At 31.0% G+C, this 20,294-nt stretch overlaps 2 protein-coding genes across 2 annotated transcripts; one reads left to right on the plus strand and one right to left on the minus strand.

Moving 5' to 3' along the window:
* Positions 1-644: 644 nt before the first annotated feature.
* Positions 645-1,106, minus strand: LOC122270884 (histone H2B-like). Its single transcript, XM_043050062.2, has one exon. The coding sequence runs from the start codon at positions 1,104-1,106 to the stop codon at positions 645-647; it is 462 nt and encodes a 153-aa protein (XP_042905996.1).
* A 2,367-nt stretch (positions 1,107-3,473) lies between these two features.
* LOC107440303 (zinc finger protein 271) lies at positions 3,474-19,362 on the plus strand. Its single transcript, XM_043050063.2, has 4 exons — positions 3,474-5,364; positions 5,625-5,769; positions 12,601-12,804; positions 15,101-19,362. Exons 1-4 carry the CDS (start codon positions 4,799-4,801, stop codon positions 16,775-16,777), a joined length of 2,592 nt encoding a protein of 863 aa, XP_042905997.2. The 5' UTR covers positions 3,474-4,798; the 3' UTR covers positions 16,778-19,362.
* Positions 19,363-20,294: the final 932 nt, after the last annotated feature.

The following is a 20,294-nucleotide window of genomic DNA, read 5'->3' on the forward strand; positions in this document are numbered from 1 at the left end:
TACTGTTTAAGAAACATAGTTATATATATACACTCAAGAAATTCATACATGTATATTGTAGACACATACAATGTATTTATGTATGCATGTGAATACAATGCACGTAGAAGCATACACGCAATTAGCAATGTACACTAATATATTTATTGCATGTTTGTAGTTTGTGCTCACGTAGGACAGTCGGCAAAAAAAGAGATATCTCCCTGAATAACTATCTAATGATCGGATTTTCACGTACTAAGTGTCAATCTCAATGGTTCTTGAGGGTGACCTCAAATATGCAAATTATTTATTGCTAACTTTTAATCGGCATTACGAAATCGGGCACAAAGACGTAATTTTTAATTTTTTACAGGACCTAACCCGATACTCGTTTCTGTGCTACAAACATATTTCTCTATAAGTCTAAAGAGTTGCCAAAAACATTATATCACAATGAAATGCGCCAAAGACATTAAAATCTAGTGTCATATCATATTTTAATGTATTAAAGTAATAATTCTGAATTTTATTTTTAAATATCTTTGTTTATTTTACAAGAATCAAATAATTGCAAATAAAACAGAGAGCGCATATTAGTTTAATTATATCATCATAATCGAAATATTTTATCAGGATTTTTAGGATCCCAGTAACAATGCAGCTTAATTAATTGGCTCTTCTTTGATACTTGCGATTTCAGTTCCATTAGCTCCTGTATCACTGCGTACATCACCAAAAGGAACCAAGCCATTATTTAAAACCCGACTGGCACTGTTTCCATAATTGGCAGCCAAACGTCCAAGGTGTTCCGGCAAACATAATCGCACAGCGAATTCCAACTGTCTGGTAGTGATGGTCTTGCTGTTACTTAAGCGAATCAATCTCTGGAGCTCTGTCTCAATTCTATCCAAAATGTGAGTCAAAATGTCATCGAGTTCTTTCAACGTCATAGAACTGAGCTTGGATTCAGGAATTAGAGTTTTTTTAACTTGTCTTATATACTTCTGAAATGAGCCATATGGGAATTTATGCCATTTTAACTTTTTGCGGGTTATCTTCTGAATGTTTTCACGTCGATCAGAAATGCTTGCATTTGGTTTAATGAAATAATTTGTCTGATTCATATTGTTTGATAAACCAAGATGTTTAGGATACTTAATCGGTCTCCAATTATTTAGTAATATAGTTTAACCTTGATTAGAAATGTTCTTTTAATTTAACGATTTCGATTAAATTATTTTATTTTAAATAAACTATTTCTCGTGAATCGTTTAGTTTTGTTTTGTTCACTGATTCAAATAGAATAGAAAACATTTATTTTCAAGCATGATATCGTTAGCCCGTATGCTAAGGTAATTTAAATAAATAAATAGTTATAGATGTAGAGATGCCCTAGTGAGAGGCTGAACTATATCACGGAATAGAATAAATCAATCGTTTTTTGCGCCCTTCCTATCGGACAATTCATATTCATGGAAAAATAAAAACGTATACCTATTGGTTGCTATCTGTAACCAATTAATCATTGATGGATAACCACTGAACAGGTAAGAAAAGTGACGTCATCTTAGTTATATATTATAGTAGAGCCCCTGAAGAAGAATCCCCATTCTGATGAAGACGCCTTAGGAGACGGACGTGCCTTGCGAGTTCTCCGAGCCGGGGGCTCGGTCGTCTTGCAGCGGGATGACCAACGATGAGTTCCGGCCAGCCAGTCGTCACCACCTCCCTGCCTCAGCGATGATCTCTTCCTCTCTTCGTGAGCGTTTGATTCAAGCCTGATGACTGCAGTTCTTCTGCGACGTCGATCACTGATCAATGTTTGAAAGACAGAACATCCAGATGAACGTGAACACACCGTGTAAGCGGCAGTAGTAACTTGTTTAGCTTCGACGTACGTGAACGTGATAATTGCATTGACCTTTCGTTAGTAGCATTTAGGCCTGTCCGACATGTTAATGGCGGTCATTTGTGTTTGAAACCGATTGGTCGAAGCATGATTCGCAAGTAGGAGTCTGGCTTTACTAACATCTATTGTCCTTCGGGTCCTCGCCCAGTTTAGTTACTAGCGAAACTGGAGATGTTAATTATGAATTCGAGATAAGTAATCTTAAAAACAGCGAGATGTTTTCCTCAAGCAAAGCACAGTAGACTTCATTTTTGTTGATTACTCTCAACTCTTTTTCAAGTCACCACAGCTTTTCCGCACCATGGCAATGTGCCATTTTCTCCCCACTTCAACTTTAGCATTATGCTTATCACCTCAAGGCTTCACCTCAACGATCCTTACTTCATGATGAAGGGGTAAAGGGCCTTCTTGGCCTCAGGGACCCCGACCAACCAACAAGACCAGACCAGAAGAAGAAAAGCCGATTTCACAGACATTTCGGGGGAAAACTTTCAGCAATGCGGAAGAGCTACAAGATTTGGCAGCTCATTGCTACAAACAGGGCCGGCTTATGCATGTCGCGGCCCCTAGGCAATGCTCGTCTCGCCACCCCTACCGTCTTCTAACTTCCTAATATATTTTTTCGCTAACACAGCACTTTATTCATAATTACGCTGTTTTTTACTACATAGGTATATTATCACACTATTCAATAAAAATATTGAATCAAACGAAAAGAATATAAGTAATTAATATATGCATTTAAAAAAAATCATACAATAAGCTTAAATATTAACTCTTCTAACCTTTTTTGTTACAAAATCGTTCAAGACATCCTGAAAGTTAACCTTTTCCAATACATCACTGCTTATAATTACTGTTTAAGAAACATAGTTAATTTTTTTCTCTGTAGCACAGGGCCCCTGAACGTGGCGGGGCCCCTAGGCAGTTGCCTACAGTGCCTAATGGATAAAACGGCCCTGGCTACAAACGACTCTAACTTGAACTAGGATAATTCATAAAGAAAAGAAGCTGTTTGTCTATCAGTTTGCATTGTTTCTTAGAAACTTTTTTCTAATACAGACTCGTTAAAAATTTAATTATCATTATTATTTGAAATAAACATAATTATTTGAAATTTCATTACTAGATAGAAAAAGTTTATACTCATTATTGGTGATTTAATAGTTATAAAAAAGAAAAAGAAAACAAGCAAAGGGGGCAGAATTAATAAATTTATATTCACATTAGATTTAAGTTCATCTAAAATTGATCTTGGTTTCTGACAACTTTTCCATTTCAGTCTCTCTGGGGGAATTTCTAAACGATTTTGAATAGTATCAGAACTTAAGTTTTTGTTACCGTCTTTCCTATTTTCTTAAAGTTGAGATTGTACAAAATAAACTTGCAAGAAATTTTGAAATACTGTTTTATATTTTTATACTTAAATTAAATCCCATTAAAAGAATCGGAGTTTAAATTTTGTAAACATACTCCCATTGACTTTTCAACAACAGAAACTTACTATTTGCAAATAGTAAGTTTCTGTTGTTGAAAAGTCAAAGCAAATGAAATCAAACAATGCAAATGAAACTTATTGCAAATGAAATCAAACCGTTTGAACTTAAAGTGACTAAAAAATGAGCCAGGATAAAAGAGCTAGTTAGATTGGTGAATCAAAAGAAAATACAATTAGAAACAGGTAAATATTTATTTTTAACAAAGCAAAAGGATATAATATTCAATAGTAGCGTCCTCTACAGGTCAAAAAAACGCTCCCAAGATCCTGGAGATCAGGTGAGTAGAAATAGGGAACCGATAACGTAAACAATTCACACCGATATTGTTTACTTATTTCTGGAAAAATTCCTTACTGAGATAAACTATATTAAAACATACTTTTTTACTTATACCTAAGAAGACTTTTATTAAATTTATTTGTGTAAAGATAATCTTTATAAAGGTAATCTTTATAAAATTGTTTTTGATTTGCCCCTACTTGGATCAAACTAATAAGCTGGAGTATCCAAAAACCTTACCAATGTAAAATGAATTGCCATTATAGTATAGAATAAGAAGAAAATATAGAAAGCACTTTAAAAAGGTTATTTCCATGTAAATCTTATTCATATATAATTCCCTTTTTTCTGAGTGAAATATTATAGACAAAAAAGAAATATTAAGACAAGACAAAAGAAAAATATTGTTGAAGTAGTTCGTGAAAAATAAAAAATGTTTACTTCTCAATATAATTTAAATTAATGCTTTCACAGATGCATCAATTAATAAATCATATGCCTGTTTTAAAGGGACCATATTTCTACAGTATTATATTTTGCTTGCTTAAAAAATTTAGTCCAAGTAGGTGACTTGATACAGCCGGCTCTTTTTTGTATCATATGTTTTTAAAGCCCTCATTTATTTCAGAGTAAGTAACTTTTGGAGTGAATTAATTTGAATTCCAGCCTTCATTATAATCATTGAATAATTATGTTTACCATTATCTAATAAGAGCTTTCTAATTATTGTATCAAATAAAAATGCAGCAAAAATTTATTTTGAGTAGAAGTTTTACTTTTTTCTCATACTAATGCATTTCTGTTTTAATCTCATTGCATAGTGGATTAAAGTCTTCTGCATCTTTTTGCAGCATATTTTATAACTGTTATTCTAGAGATTATACCTACATACAGTTTAAATCCACCTTTACGATCTTTGTTTTAAAAACACATACATAAGTGTTTTACTGCAAAATAACTTATCACTGTACTCTAATAGTGTGTGATATACTTTTTTAAAGCATACAAGAGTAACCCATAGTTATTATGGTTCATACTATCACAAAACTTATTTCATGCACCAATCAAAATTTTCCATCAAATTATTCACATTTATCTTCACGCTGTTGAGAAAACTTATTCATGCATTATGAGCGGAAAAAGTTTTTCTCCAAAAAGTAAACTTATTATACACACTGCTTTTCATCCTATAAGTAAACCTTCTTGTAATGTATGTAACAAAAGTTTTTCAAGAAGAAGTAATCTGACTAAACACTGTAGAATTCATACTGGTGAGAAATTTTACTCTTGCAGTATATGTAATAAAAGTTTTTCACAAAGTGATCATCTGTCTAAACACATCCGTATTCATACTGGTGAGAAACCTCATTCTTGTTCTATATGCAATAAAAGTTTTTCACTAAAAAGTAATCTGAAAAAACACAGTCGTGTTCATACTGGTGAGAAACCTTATTCTTGTAGTATATGTAATAAGAGTTTTTCACATAGGGAGACTCTGAATAAACACAGCCGTGTTCATACTGGTGAGAAGCCTTATTCTTGTAGTGTATGTAATAAAATTTTTTCACAAAAAAGTAGTCTGACCAGACACAGTCATGTTCATACCGGTCAAAAGCCTTATTCTTGTAGTATATGTAATCAGAGTTTTTCAGAAAGAGTGTTTCTGAATAAACACTGTCATATTCATACTGAGGAGTAACCTTATTCTTAAGGTATATATATATGTGATAAAATTTTTTCACCAAAATGTAGTCACACAGTCGTATTCATACTGGTGTAACGCCTTATTCTTGTAGTATATGTAATAAGAGTTTTTCACTAAAAAGTAATATGAAACAACACTAATCTTCATACTGGTAAGAAGCCTTATTCTTGTATTTTATGTTATAAGAGTTTTTCACTAAAATTTTGTCTGTCAATCGTGCTCATACTGGTGAGAAACCTTGTTCTTATAGTATATGTAACAAGAGATTTTCATTAAGAGGTAGTTTAACTCAACATAGTCGTCTTAATAGTGGTGAGAAACCTTATTCATGTAGTATATGTAGTATAAAACCTCATTCTTTTAAGAAAAAAGAGTTTTTAAAAGCTGACTTTACTGTATGTGTTTTCACTGGTGAGATACATTTTTGTTGTGACATAATGGACTGAAAGATTTTCTCAGAAAGATCATCTCACTATACACAGTATTGTTGATACTAGTGACGCACCCTATTTTGGAAGTATATGTGATAAAATAGTTTTTTAATTAATAGTAATCCGAATGTTTGCATTAATATTGGTTTTAAAACAATATTCTATTCTTTTAGTATATGTAATAAATGTTTCTCACATCAGCTAATCTTACTAACCATAGTTGTATTGATCTGTTGAGATACCTTATTCAAATGTCGTGCACTTCAAAAAAGTTTTTCTCTAACTTATCATATTCTTACTCATGCTGATGATCTGACTCGTACTCATGTGAGTTATGTATTCTTGCAACATGTTTTCACTATAAAGTAAAATAACTGGGATAAAACTGTTTTTTACGTTGAAGGCAAAAGTTTTTCTCAGAAGTGTCATATGATTAAAAACAGTCTAATGAAATTAAATAATTATTTTCAGGTCAAATATTTTTAAATTTTGTATGATACAGTTTTCATCACATTTTTTGTGTATTTATTTATAAATAATACCTATAAAATAAGCTTCTGTACTGAAAAATTGTGAATTGAAAATAGTATGCTTGATGGTTCATCCGGCCTTGATTGAAATTGAAATATTCGGCCATTCAAACATATCTCAGTTGATGCTGTAACCTTGATTGCTGGATTAGATTACTTTATTTACAACGAGTTATGCTTGACCAGAATATAAATTGTTATTTATTCTATTGGTATTGGAATCCTGAGTTGTTGTGGTTTTTTTCCTACGTAAAAAAAAAAAAAAAATTATAGCAGCTTTTAACTAAAATTATCTGTATTGTCTTTTATTTTATGAACTCTTTCTAGCACATGTTGTAAAGTTAAAAAAAAAAAAAAATTTATTTTTAATACAAAATATTTTTTGTAATACTTAGAGAAAAGAAAGTTAACTTTCTTTTTAAGTGAATTTGGTTTTTAAAACGTATAAATGCAAATGATTTTAATGTGTCATTTTGAAATAGCTGCCCAGTTCATTCCTTAAATAACTTTTTTGTCATAGGGTCATGATGTATAAATGTGTGATTTTAATTTGTTGTTTTCTTATAATAGTTCAGCACATTTTCAATGTCTAGTTATAAATATTTCCATTTTTCTATAAACGGTTAAAATAAAATGCACTTGATTTAATTTTGTACTTAAACTGTGTATTATGACATAATGGATAAAGAAATTAAGTGTAGAAAGCAAAGATGTTTAAAATGTATTATTTTTACTACAATTTTCATATCTTGTGCAAAATATATTTCTATTTTTTGTTTATATACAATTAAAATAAAATCCACTTACTTTAATATTGCGTTTGCAAGTTCTTTTAATGAAATTTTAAAAATTTGTAAAAGACATTCCTTAAAATATTTGTAATAAAATATTTTCCTAAAATAGATAGCTTTCTAGTTACTCATAGTCATGTTCATTATGGTGTGATATGATGTTGTACTTTTTGTCAAATAAGATAACTTAGCATTATGCAAAGTTGAATTTATAAGTCTATATAATGTAATTATTTATTTATTTTTTTGTATGTGATATTTTCACAAAATAGCATTCTGGGTGTTCACCGTCGTGTTTATTATGGTTTGATTTACTATTGTAAATCATGCAAGGTAGGAAAGTTGAATTCATATGGTTGAATAACCTAACTTATGTACTTGGTTGAGTTTTGTATTTTGAACCAGTTTAGATAATTGTGGCATCTAATGGTGGACTTTTAATGTATGTAGTAATCTGGGACAAAAGTTACTAACTGATATTATTAATCTTTTTAAATTTACTAGGTATGTGCTAGAAACTTTCTTTTGATTTTCCCTTTTTCTGAATAATTATTTTTCAATCTATTTGATTGGAAAATAATTATCCATCGTTCTTAATTTACCCTAGTTCTTAAAATAATTATCAAAAGTAGTGAGTAATATCTGCCTTTAGCAGCCAGTTTGATCTCTTTTCAAAATCATTTTGTATAATATACAATACCCTATATTAATGGAAGAGACACTTTCAGCTTTTGACATTTTTTTAAATTTCTCAAAAAATGCGGAGGCGATTAGTTTGTAATTTAAAGGTGTTTAGGTCATGCAATTTTTCATACTTATCAATAAGTTTTAAATCTTTCACAGGTGAAAGGGACCAACATTAAATTATGAACGAAAACAAATATTTTTGAACACGCTGTGACAGGAAAATATAGCAATAAATTTTGAAAACCTGGCTTAAATAATTCTAGAAATAAAAAAAAAAATTATAATTTTTTTTTTTGCAAATTTTTGGCTGTAACGTAAAAAAATTTCAGAACTAATTACTGTTACTAATTACAGAACTAATTAAAATTACTGTTTTAAAATGAAATTCGTTAAGAAATTGCTCAAAATCTGAGCATTTAAAGTAGCTTTTTCATACTTCGCATGCGAGAATTTTTTTTTTTAAATAAAATGTAGTGAATTGTATTTAGTTGCTAATGAAAAAGTCCGATTCGAATATCTTAAGCAATGAGAAAGTGTTTAGCAATTTTCTAATCAGTTTTCGTTATTTTTCAAAGAAAGCTCTGAATGAGTATGGATTTTCCGCAAATTTTATTTCGTACTGTTAGATAAAAATTTTTTAAAATGGCTGCTGTAAGAGTTTAATAAAAATATTATTTTGGTGCGTAATAATAGTAAAGTTATTTATGTAATAAAATTGATAGATGGGTTGAAATCATTGGTATATGTACTAGTAATTGGATATAGTCATGATAAAAAAATAGTTAAAAGATTGAAACGTCGTGATAAATAAAATTAAGGCCGAAATATATAAAAGGGTAATTAAATTAAATTAAAGGGGATGTGATCGTTAAGGAAAGTGGTAGTACAATGCTAATGTGGGATAACAATAACCCAATAGGTTCAAAGGGTCACAAAGTGTGAGGTTTGAACAAAATTGGATGATTTGGTATCACCAAATTTGGAAAAAGGGCGAAACTAAAATAAATTAAATATTAAAGATAAATAAGGTAAAGTCATGCTATATCCAAACAATATGTATGATTTAATACAGTAAGCTGATGTTTCTAATAAGAAAAGCTAATAACTTCACACTTATGCATGCCCATAACAATAAGAAAAAGTACTCACCAGATACAGAAGGAAAAAAGGCGATAAATAGTAGCTATAAAGGTAAAACTAAACATCACACAAAACTTTCTGTTCAACTAAACATTTATTTTTGTAAAACTACTTATTTTGATTATTGCGTAACAAACAAGCAATATGATTCCAACACATTTTGTCTCACAAAAATATATCTTTTAAAAGGAAATGGGTGACAAGAGAATTTAAAGAAACCAAAGGCGTCAGGCATGAAGTTAAATATAAAAGAACGATTAATTTAACCGTTAAAGTAAATATGAAAAGAAAACTTAAATTTGAGAGGGCTTTTAATGCTAAAGAAAATTAAAGGTATAACATGTTGATTTTAAATTTTACAGAAATTGATTACATTAAGAAAAAAAAATGTAAAAAGAAATCCCTCGATACGGACCGAAGTCCGCATCGCAGAGAAAAGCTAACCTGCCCGAAGGCTCGAGAAAAAGAGAATCCAGAGAGAAAAAATCTCTCCCAAAAAGTGACTTAAAAAATTCCTTAACTGGTATAGGACCAGAAAAATTACGACCAATTAAATTTAAAGAGGCGGAGAGTTTGAAATTTAAAGTAAAGAGATTGGTTAGTTAGCCCCCCTAAAATTAAAGGAAGAAAAAGAAAGGCGTGAATAGAGGGGTTGGTTGACTTTCCCCACAGGAAGTGCGATGACCGCGCTGACCATGAGAAAGCTAACCAAGAAAGTTAAAAAAGATTGCTAAAATAAAAAAAAAGAGGAATAATGTTTAAAGAAAAATTAAAGGCTTAAGTAAAATTAGAAATTAATTTGTCACTTTACATTAAGTGTAAATGTGACAGCAGCGTATTTCATTTTATCATCCTCCATAAAAGTATGTTTTCTTTCTTTTATAACATCACACTTCAGTGTACGGACTACTATTGTAAGGTTTTATTTGTTATTTAATTTGTCTTATGCGAAAGGAAATTTGTTGGAAACCCCTTATCCTTTAGATTTTTCTCTTAAAAAATACAAATACTATTTCTGACACTTAGTGAATTTTCAATATATTGAAATTGTAGTTATTATCAAAGACAAAAAGAGAAATATTCTTTTTTATTAATATGGCCATATTTTTATAAATATTAAAGGTAGGTTTACGAAATTTTTGCAATAGGCAATCGCAACGCACACAATCTGGGGAGGAGGCAGGTACCTTGCCTTTGGCCTTCCTCCTTCCCTCTCCTCCTCTTTTCAATTGTATCGAAATGTACTGCTTTATTTTCACCTTTATTAATATTTTTCTCATTTAATTGTTAAAAATATTTTTAAAAATTTCCATGACGCTTTCTTTTAGAACTATGTTTAATTTAGTTTTAATCTATTTGAAAATCGAAGCAGAAACTAATGTACTCCATTCTTCTATGACTCTCCACAGGCTAATGGTGAAAGCGTGCTACCATAAGTTAAGATGCTACCTAAGCTACCTGTAACCCATTTCAATCGCCAATAATTACTAATAACTACCAAAGTAATCGATACAAGTTACAAGCTTATTGCTGTATTTTCTGTATAATGTTCTTAAAAATCTTTGTTTTCCTAACAAGTCGTGTGTCTAAAACAAATTTAACAAAATTTATATCACAGCATTAAAAAAAGTGTAAGGTTAATCTAGTTTTAAGTGTTATCCCTAATTTGGGTATAATAGCATTGTTTGGGTAGCATCATAGCAAGCTTCTGGAATCTACCTAATTCATTTGTTGTTTTTTTCTATGAAAGTCATATTGCACAAAGCGCGTTTTATTGAAAACACTGTGAGTATAATAATATTGAATGCAGCGCTTTTTCAAGTGAATGCATAAAAATCAGTCGGAAGTTGTAACCCGATAATCCTAATGAATTTTAACCTCTAGCACCATCTACGCTTAACTTTACACGGTCAATCAACCTCAGCCCAAAGAGGGATAACTCTCAAAACATGGCAATTCCTTCACTTATTTATTAATGTTGTGACATTAATTTTCTTCAATGTTTTTTACACTTACAACCAATTAGGATTCATAAATTACAAAAAATTCCTATGAATGATAAAATTACGCGTAAATTTAATCATAATTACATTAACAAAACTTCCTAGAATATTAAGCCTGTTCACACATCGCCTCGTAAACATAACATAGACAGACCGAGGTAGCAAAAGGATATTAACTAACATTGCATATTATTTATGAAAGAAAACAATAAATTAAATATGACATGAAATATCAATTTTAGCCAATGTAACTTTATGCCGGAAAACACAAGAAAATATCAGTGGTAGTAATTCTGTTTGCAGCAATATGAAAACGGGAAAAAAATTTCCAAGTAACTTCCTCACGGTTATTTACATCACCACTCGCCAAATTGTTTGGTCTGCAGCTAGAAAAATAAAGCGCTTCAACTTCTTAAGATATTTATAATGATGATCTTGTAGAAACATTCAGTGTACTTAACAATCTTGGTCGCTTAATCTAAACATTTATTTATCTTATTTAATGATATCATACATGATCATTAAACTTATTTAACGATCATGTATCTAATAAAGTCAGTAGATACTATGAAGTGTCATCTGTATTAAAGATAATAAATACTGTAATTAGATCAGAATATGCTTGTACTACAACGTTTGCTTAGTTATTCATCCGTGACAGAATTTTTCTGCAACAAGAGAAAGAGATGAAAAATAATTGTCTTTGAGCAAGCTTGCCATGTTTAAACTATTAAAAAATTAATAATCTGCTACTTTTACCTCAGTTAAAACCATTGCATTCTAGAATGCCCAATCATTTTCTCTGTGGCGTCTTCGCAAACTATAACAGCTGTCAAAAATACATTTGCAGTTAATGAATTTACAAAAAATCAATATCAGGTAAACAGGTGGTCTACCATAAACCGAAAAACATAGCAAAAGGTCTACGAGACAAAAAAAAGTTCAGGAACCACTGGCATACGTGATTTTCTACAATACAGTAGGAATACTCTCCTAAAAAGAGGATTAGCTGATATATACGGATGGGTGGCCTAATGTAAACAATAACAAGCGTCCTTAAACCGGAAGAAATTTAAAAAATTTCCGGTGTATCCCTCCGCTAATGTTATGACTACGAGGCGATGTGTGAACAAGCCTAATAGTCTATGCAGTTTTGTTATTATAATTTGGGTTCAAATCTAAACATAATTGTACCATGCATAAGAGCTTTCAGAAATGTATTGATTCTCAGAGGTCATGCAGTATCCTCACTGCTGAGTCAAACTCAAAAACGACAACTGCGCCCTGACGCAGTTGTGAGATTGAGACTGCTACTTCAATTTCTACTTCCGAACTTTGAACTGAAGTGAACAGTAGTTTCTTTTTTGATATAAACAAGTTCGTTCACGAGATGTTGCTCATCTGATATTTTTCTCTCTNATGGAATGCACTTTTTCTGATCCCTGAGAAGTAATCAGCGCCACTTTTTGAGCAACAAACCGGTTTACAAATGGCCAGCTGCTTTTCAGACTTCCGGAGGGGAAAGTAAACTGTCCTTATCCCCTATTGTAGTCCCTGGCTTTACACGATCACCCATCCATAAGTAGCGTCCTCTACTGGTCAAAAATTGTTCCAAGATCCTGGAGATCAAGTGAGTAGAAGTAGGCAACCGATAACGTAAGCAACTGTCACCGCTTTTACTTATTTGTGAAAAAAGTTTCTCCTGAGATAAATTTTATTAAAATATACTATCTTACTAATACCGAAGAGCAGTTTAATCAACCTTATTTGTGTGAAGAAAAGTGTAATGAAATTTTTTTTGATTTGCCCCCACTTGGATCAAATTTAGAAGCCATAAACCTTTTAAAGGTAAAGTGATATTACCCTCATCGTTATGGAAACACTATAAACATCACTTTAATAAGGCTATTTCCATGCCAATGTAATTCATGGATTATCTTCTTTATACGCAAAAAAAAATCGTTGTCAATGATAAAATATCTTCGTACTGGCAGTAAATAAAATTCACGTTGTGCATGCATAAATCTTTTTTAAAAAATACTAAGTTTTCTGTACGATTTATGTAAACAATAAATTATTCAACTGCGGTGTGTGTAATTTCTCTCTGGCAAATGATTAAAGGCAAAATCAGTCTATGTAGGTAATAACACTCTATGTTGTGACACTAACCAGGGCTCGAAAAAACTCAGAAATTTTACCCGTCCCCGAGGACGGCTTGTCCAACAATGTACCCGTCCTCCTTTGAAACTAACCCGTCGCTTCTAAATAAATAAAAATACAATTTTCTCTTATTTATTACTAACATTTATATAAATTGCACAATGGATTAGTAGTTTCTAGGATTACAAATACTAGGATTACATTATACAGTAATAAAAGAAATACTAGGTTACTAATAGTAAAACCTAGTATTTCTTTAATGAAATAATTTATTTCTTTAATGAAATAATTTAAATAACAAAGGCCAATTTATCCGATGGTACTGTATTTTTTAAATGAATCAAATACGACGTTTGACAGTTCCACAATCAAGCCAATGATTTACAGAGGCTTCTGCACAGAAATCTGAAAGAGGTTTTCCATTTAGGTAGATGTTCATAATTGCGGTTGACGCTTGCTGTTTAAGACCAGTATGTAATGTGTTTTTTTAAATTTTTTTTTTTATGTTGATTGCTGAAAAGCAGCTTTCAATCGCTGCAGTACTCCCAGACAGAGAAAACATCAATTCCACCATGCGCAGTATGTTGCTGTATTTCGAGATTAGAGGGTCATTTTAGAAGTGAGGACCTAGACTCTTGTAAGATAACAAAAATTGAAAATATATCACGAACATTAACGGGAAAATGGCCGTCCGCGCGGACGTTGGATTCGAGGAATTTGTTGTCCGCGGGGTATTTTCGACCGCCGAGTACGGGCGGTTTTTCGAGCCCTGACACTAGCAGCAAATTGCAATGTGTGTCACAGTTGCAATAATGTTCTAACAGAAAAATATTTTCATACATGGGCATTTAATGGTTGTAATTTGTGTGTTTATAAGCTTTCAAGTGTAGTTCATAATTATTTTCTATATTATAAAACATTTTACTTCTGTCCTAAAAAGTATACAAAAATAAGAAGTTTCATTTAATTGCCTTGTGTTCATCATATAAGCAATATGTGTTATTCATATAAGCAGTCATAGTGATTAACTAATCAAGGATAAAAGAATAATTTAGTTTAAATAATAATTTAAATGAATTTTTCATGCAGTTCATTATTAAACAGTTACAAATAGATTAAAATTGCAGATAATTAAGCTGCCTCTTACTGTCATAAAACACATATGATTTGATATTTATTCACAAGAAATTTAAATTGTGATTTTCTTGTTCACTCTGAGTAAATATTTTCTGTTACACAGTTTGTGCAATCTAATATATGTAAATAGAATTAAACTTTTTTTTAACCTTCTCATATTAATGTTAATGAATGGTAGAACATTATGTATGATAGAGCACTGACAGAAAAATTAGCAATTAAAATTTTTTTATTCCTGCATAGATAATATCAAACCTTTTAAATCAGTAAAAGTGAAAAAAAAATTTTTTGCTTGTTTTAATTTTTAATAAAATATATTTTTGCAATGTCTCTGTGAATAAATCGTAAAAGAAATTAAATTTGATAAATTCATGTTCATGATAGTAAATATCATTATTATTTATTTATATTCATTTTTATAAGTTGGTTTCCAAGTGTCAAATAACATTAATTTTGCAGTATGTCTAAGAATGCAATCATTAATAGCATATAAAATTTAATTAAATCTAATACATGAAGCTGTACCTTGTTTCTGCAGTTTTTTCGTGTAAAGTGAAATTATTTAATATAGTTTTGTATCTTGATATCTTAAAAAATTTAGCATGCTCTTTTTTGTAGCATGTGAGCTATTAAAGGCCTCATTTAATTCATAATAAGTAACTTTTGTAGTAAATTATATAATTTCCGCCTTTATTTTAATCGTTCAATAATTATATTTTCCATTATCTAATTACAGCTTTCTAATTTTTTTATCAAATAAAAGAAGATGTAGTAAAAATTTGATTTTGAATTGATATTCTATCTTTTTATCTCATACTGATGCATTTCTGTTTTAATCTCATTCTAGAGTGGATTGAAGTCTTCATTTTGCAACATATTTTCTGACTGTTTTTTTTTAGAGATTCACACTGTTGAAACACCTTATTCATGCAGTATGAGCGAAAACACTTTTTCCCAGAAAGCTAAACTTATTGAACACAGTGTTTTTCCTCCTGTAAGTAAACCTTATTCTTGTAATATATGTAACAAGAGTTTTTCAGCGAAAGGTAATCTGACAAATCACATTCATATTCATACAAGTGAGAAGCCTTATTCTTGTAGTATATGTAATAAGAGTTTTTCACAAAAAAGTCATCTGTCACGCCACTGTCTCGTTCATACTGGTGAGAAGCCTTATTCTTGTAGCATATGTAATCAAAATTTTTCATTAAAAGCAAATTTGACCAAACACAGTCGTGTTCATACTAGTGAGAAGCCTTATTCTTGTAATATATGTAACAAGAGTTTTTCATTTAAAATTTATCTGAAAAAACACATTGGTGTGCATACTGGTGAGAAGCCTTATTCTTGTAGTATATGTAATAAAAGTTTTTCTCGAAAAAGTAATCTGACAAAACACATTCGTGATCATATTGGTGAGAAGTCTCATTCTTGTAGTATGAGTAATAAGAGTTTTTCACAAAAAAGTGATCTGACCGAACACAGTCGTGCTAATAATGGTGAGAATTCTTATTCATGTAATATATGTAATAAGAGTTTCTCCCACAATAGTAATTTGATTGCACACAGTCGGACTCATACTGGTGAGAAACCCTATTCTTGTAGTGTATGTAATAAGAGCTTTGCATTTAGAGGTAATTTGACTAAACATTATCTTCTTCATACTGGTGAGAAACCTTATTCTTGTTGTACATGTAATAAGAGTTTCTCACTAAAAGGTACTCTGACTAGACATAGTCGTGTTCATACTGGTGAGAAAAATTTTAAATGTAGTATATGTCATGAGAGTTTCACAAATAGAAATAATTTGTCTCAACACCGTCGTGTTCATGCTGGTGAGAAGCCTTATTCTTGTAGTATATGTAACAAGAGTTTTCCGCTTATGCATCATTTGATTATACACAGTCGGATTCATACTGGTGAGAAACCTTATAGTTGTAGTATATGTCAAAAGAGTTTTTCAAGACAAAATGCTCTGTATAAACACAGGCGTGTGCATACTGGTGAGAAACCTTTTTCTTGTAGTGTATGTAAAAAGAGTTTTTTAAGGAATAGTGATCTAACTAAACATAGTCACATTCATACTGATGAGAAACGTTATTCATGTAGCATATGTAAGAAAGATTTTCCAGTAATGCGTGATTTAATTAGACACTATGTCATTCATACTGGTGAGAAACCTTATACTTGTAGTATATGTCAAAAGAGTTTTTCAAGACAGAATGTTCTGTATAAACACAGTCGTGTTCATACAGGTGAAAAAACTTTTTCTTGTAGTATATGTAATAAGAGTTTTTCAAGTAATGGTGATCTAACAAAGCATAGTCGCATTCATACTGATGAGAAACGTTATTCGTGTAGCGTATGTAAGAAAGGTTTTCCAGTAAAACTTAATTTAATTAGACATTATCTCATTCATATTGGTGAGAAAACTTACAATTGTAGTACATGTCAAAAAAGTTTTTCAAGCAAGGATGTTCTGAATGAGCACAGTTGTGTTCATGAAGAAAACCTTTTCCAGTGAGAAACCTTTTTCATGCAATTTTTCTAATAAGGTTTTTTCAAGGAAGGATGATCTAAATAAGAACAATTTAGCCCATGGAATTTAGAACTCATATTCTTGTTTATGTAAATTGTTTTCTCCATTTAAGGTCTATCTAATTAATCATAGTATTATTCATACTGGTGAAAAACCTCATACTTTTAATATATTTAAAAAGAGTTTTTTATTTTTCAAAAATTGACTTAGCTGTTTGTGTTCTCACTTGTGAGAAACCTTTTTGTAGCCAAATGGAATAAGAGATTTTCTCAGAAATATCTTCTGTCTAAGTACAGTATAATTCTTACAAGTGATGCACTGTATTTTTGAAGTATGTGATAAAATAGTTTTTTTTTTGTAGCAATAGTAATCTAAATGTTTGCATTTATGTTCATATTGTTTTTAAAATCATATTCTTGTAAATAGTATGTGTAATAATTTTTTTTAAACAAGAGCTAATTTAACTGACCATATTTGTATTGATCTGATGAGATATCTTATTCTTATCGTATATGTCAAAAGAGATTGCAGATAATTGCTATGCATTGTGTAAGTTATGCATTCTTGTAGTAAGTTTTCACTTTAAAATAACAGAGGAAAAACTCCACTGGGGTTAAACCTCCTTCTAGCATTAAAAGTAAAAGTTTTTCACAGAAGTGTCTTTTGATTAAACACAGTCTAACGAAATTAAATAATTATTTTCTTTTCAAACAGTTTTAAACTTTTATGTTGCAGTTTTCATCATATATATATATTTTTTAATTTATTCTTAAATAATGCCTATAAAATAAATCTACTGAAAAGTTGTGGATTGAAATATACGGCCTTTCAAAGATATCTTAGTTGATGCTGTAACCTTGATTGCTGGGTTATATTACTTTATTTGCAACCAGTTATGCTTGATCAAAATATAAATTGTTATTTATTTTCTTGGCATTAGAATCCAGAATTAAAGGTAATATTTTTTTCTTCATCCCTAGCACATGTTATACAGTTAAAAAAAATTTATTTATTTCAAATACAAAATATTTTATTAGAAAGAAGAAAGTTTATATTGTATTTATGTAAATTTGATTTATGAAATATTTAAAGTAGAATAGATTGCTTCATAAAATCAATTTCTTGTTCTTCAATCTAAACATTTTCCACACTTTCACTATTTTATAAATCTCATATTTATGTAAACAAAAATATTTCCCTGATGATGTAAAATATTGCTCATCATAAATTTTTTTAAACACATTTGAATGTTTTTGGGACTTAAGTTTAACCACATTTTTTAAAACGGACACAGAACATCACTCACAAAACTGAAAAATCAAAATTAGTAAATTGTTATTTACTTTTTTTTTTTTTAAGATTTCACAAACTGTATATACCTAAGTTATTAAACTAAATAATGAAATATGCAATTATTTTTCCTGCCTTGTTCCTCAATACAGTCAAACCTCATTAACGTGAAATCGCTTAACGTGAATTATTCAGTCCCGTCGATGACCGATTCGAGAGGGGGGTGTTGAAGTTTATTTTACCGACCGTCATATATATATGCACTCATACAATTTGTATTTGACTAGAGCTTGATAATCGGAGGTAAAACAATATCAATAAAAGAGTTCAAATGCGCCACATAACTTGACCTTCTAAAATTAATTTTGAAATCATTTCGACTAGTTATAAATAAAATGTTATTCATCGAAATAATTTTTACAGCACTTAGAAATGCAACTGCCATAGGAGATAAATGTGGTATTATTGATAATTAAATGGTACCTATAATTATTCAAAATAATGAAAAGGAAATATAGTTTTTACATTTCTATAGCTAACTAAAAATTAAGGTCACGAAATTTTTTTTAAATTTAAGAATGTGTCGTGGAATAAATAATAAAAAAGAAATGTTTTTCGATATTTCAGCTTGTATTATCGGTCATCAAGCTTCGAATTATCATAAATGGTTACTCTTGGAGGGGGTGGGAGAAGAAAACTCATATTTTGCAGCAAGATTTGCCGAGTCGGGTCCGTGATGAAATCGCAACATTGGTGAAATACTGACATTGTTTAAATCCATTTATATCAAGCTTACAGCACAGAGACAAGGCCTCGAGATCTAGGCTGGTTTGAGAATATGATTGGACCTATGAATATAAATACACCTTAAGCTGTTTTTATCTTCTTCTCACAACGTAATCTAACAATTGTAATCTGTTCGCCTTGGACAACTAATACTAAAAAAAAAAGCCAACTCGAATTTGCCGACTGGGTGAAATCACTGTGGAAGGGGGGTGAGACCGAAGCCGGATTTACGTATAAGCTAAATAAGCTGTAGCTTAAGGCCCCGAGATGACATGGGCCCCCAGATATTTATAACTAAACAATTTTTTAGTTTAAAAGGTAAAAAAAAAATTTTTGCCCCATGATTCGATGATCAGACTATTTAATATATGTTTCTGAGCATCAGAATTCCCTTTTATTTTACTTTAAAATTGTACAAATGATATATTTAATGCTTTCATGTGATATGCAGCAGTTTTAAACAGCACTTTAAAATATCTAAAAAAGGACAGAAATTGTCAGTTCAACAAAAAAAAATTAACTAATACTTTTGAATAAGAATTTAAATAACTACACACGTTTGTTCTACTATCTCATTCTATATAACATTATTTAGTTGTTGTTGTAGTTCATTTACGTCGCACTGGAGCTGCACAATGGGCTATTGGCGACGGTCTGGGAAACATCCCTGAGGATGATCCAAAGACATGCCATCACAATTTTGATCCTCTGCAGAGGGGATGGCACCCCCGCTTCGGTAGCCCAACGACCTGCACGCGAAGTCGAGCACTTTACGGTAGCACAGTTTAACGAGGGCCAATACCGCACACCCTCGGTCCCTACGCAGACTGATCCAAGTGGGTCACCCACCCGCACTCTGACCGCAGCCAGTGATGCTTGACTTCGGTGATCTGCTGGGAACCGTGTCTTAACGATCAGTCCACTGCGGGACATAACATTATTTAGAGTAGACGGTTGCGTTTGGGTGTGATGATGATGTACGAGGGTTGCTATTTATATTTCTGGCCTAATAATGAAAAAAAACAAATATGTAGGATCGAAATTGGTTTTATTGTTTTTCAAAATATTCTCCATGATGATCAATTCACTTTTGCATGCATTTGAACCAATTTTCAGAGCACTTTTTCCAGTCCGATTGAGGTAACTCCAAAACATGCGTTTTGAATGCATCAACCGCTTCTTCGGGGGTCGAAAATCGTTGTCCACGTAATTTATTTTTGATGTGTGGGTATAAGAAGAAGTCATTGGGTGCCAAATCAGGGCTGTACGGTGGATGACCCATCAGTTCGATCTTTCGCTCCGCCAGAAATGCCTTTGTTTGAGTCGATGTGTGAGAGCTCGCATTGCATGATGAAGAATGATTCGCCTGTTCTTCTGCTTTTTTCGAATTTCTCCGATGACTTCTGGCAAACAAATGGTCGGTGTA

This window comes from Parasteatoda tepidariorum, chromosome 3 (genome assembly GCF_043381705.1).
Source record: "Parasteatoda tepidariorum isolate YZ-2023 chromosome 3, CAS_Ptep_4.0, whole genome shotgun sequence".
Lineage (NCBI taxonomy): Eukaryota > Metazoa > Arthropoda > Arachnida > Araneae > Theridiidae > Parasteatoda > Parasteatoda tepidariorum.

Coding starts and splice junctions, on each gene's coding strand:
- LOC107440303 (XM_043050063.2), top strand. CDS start 4,799: ATGAGCGGAAAAAGTTTTTCTCCAAAAAGTAAACTTATTATACACACT. Junction 5,365..5,624: donor TGTCATATTCATACTGAGGA/GTAACCTTATTC, acceptor TTGTTCTTATAG/TATATGTAACAAGAGATTTT. Junction 5,770..12,600: donor TTTTAAAAGCTGACTTTACT/GTATGTGTTTTC, acceptor GAGTAGAAGTAG/GCAACCGATAACGTAAGCAA.
- LOC122270884 (XM_043050062.2), bottom strand. CDS start 1,106: ATGAATCAGACAAATTATTTCATTAAACCAAATGCAAGCATTTCTGAT.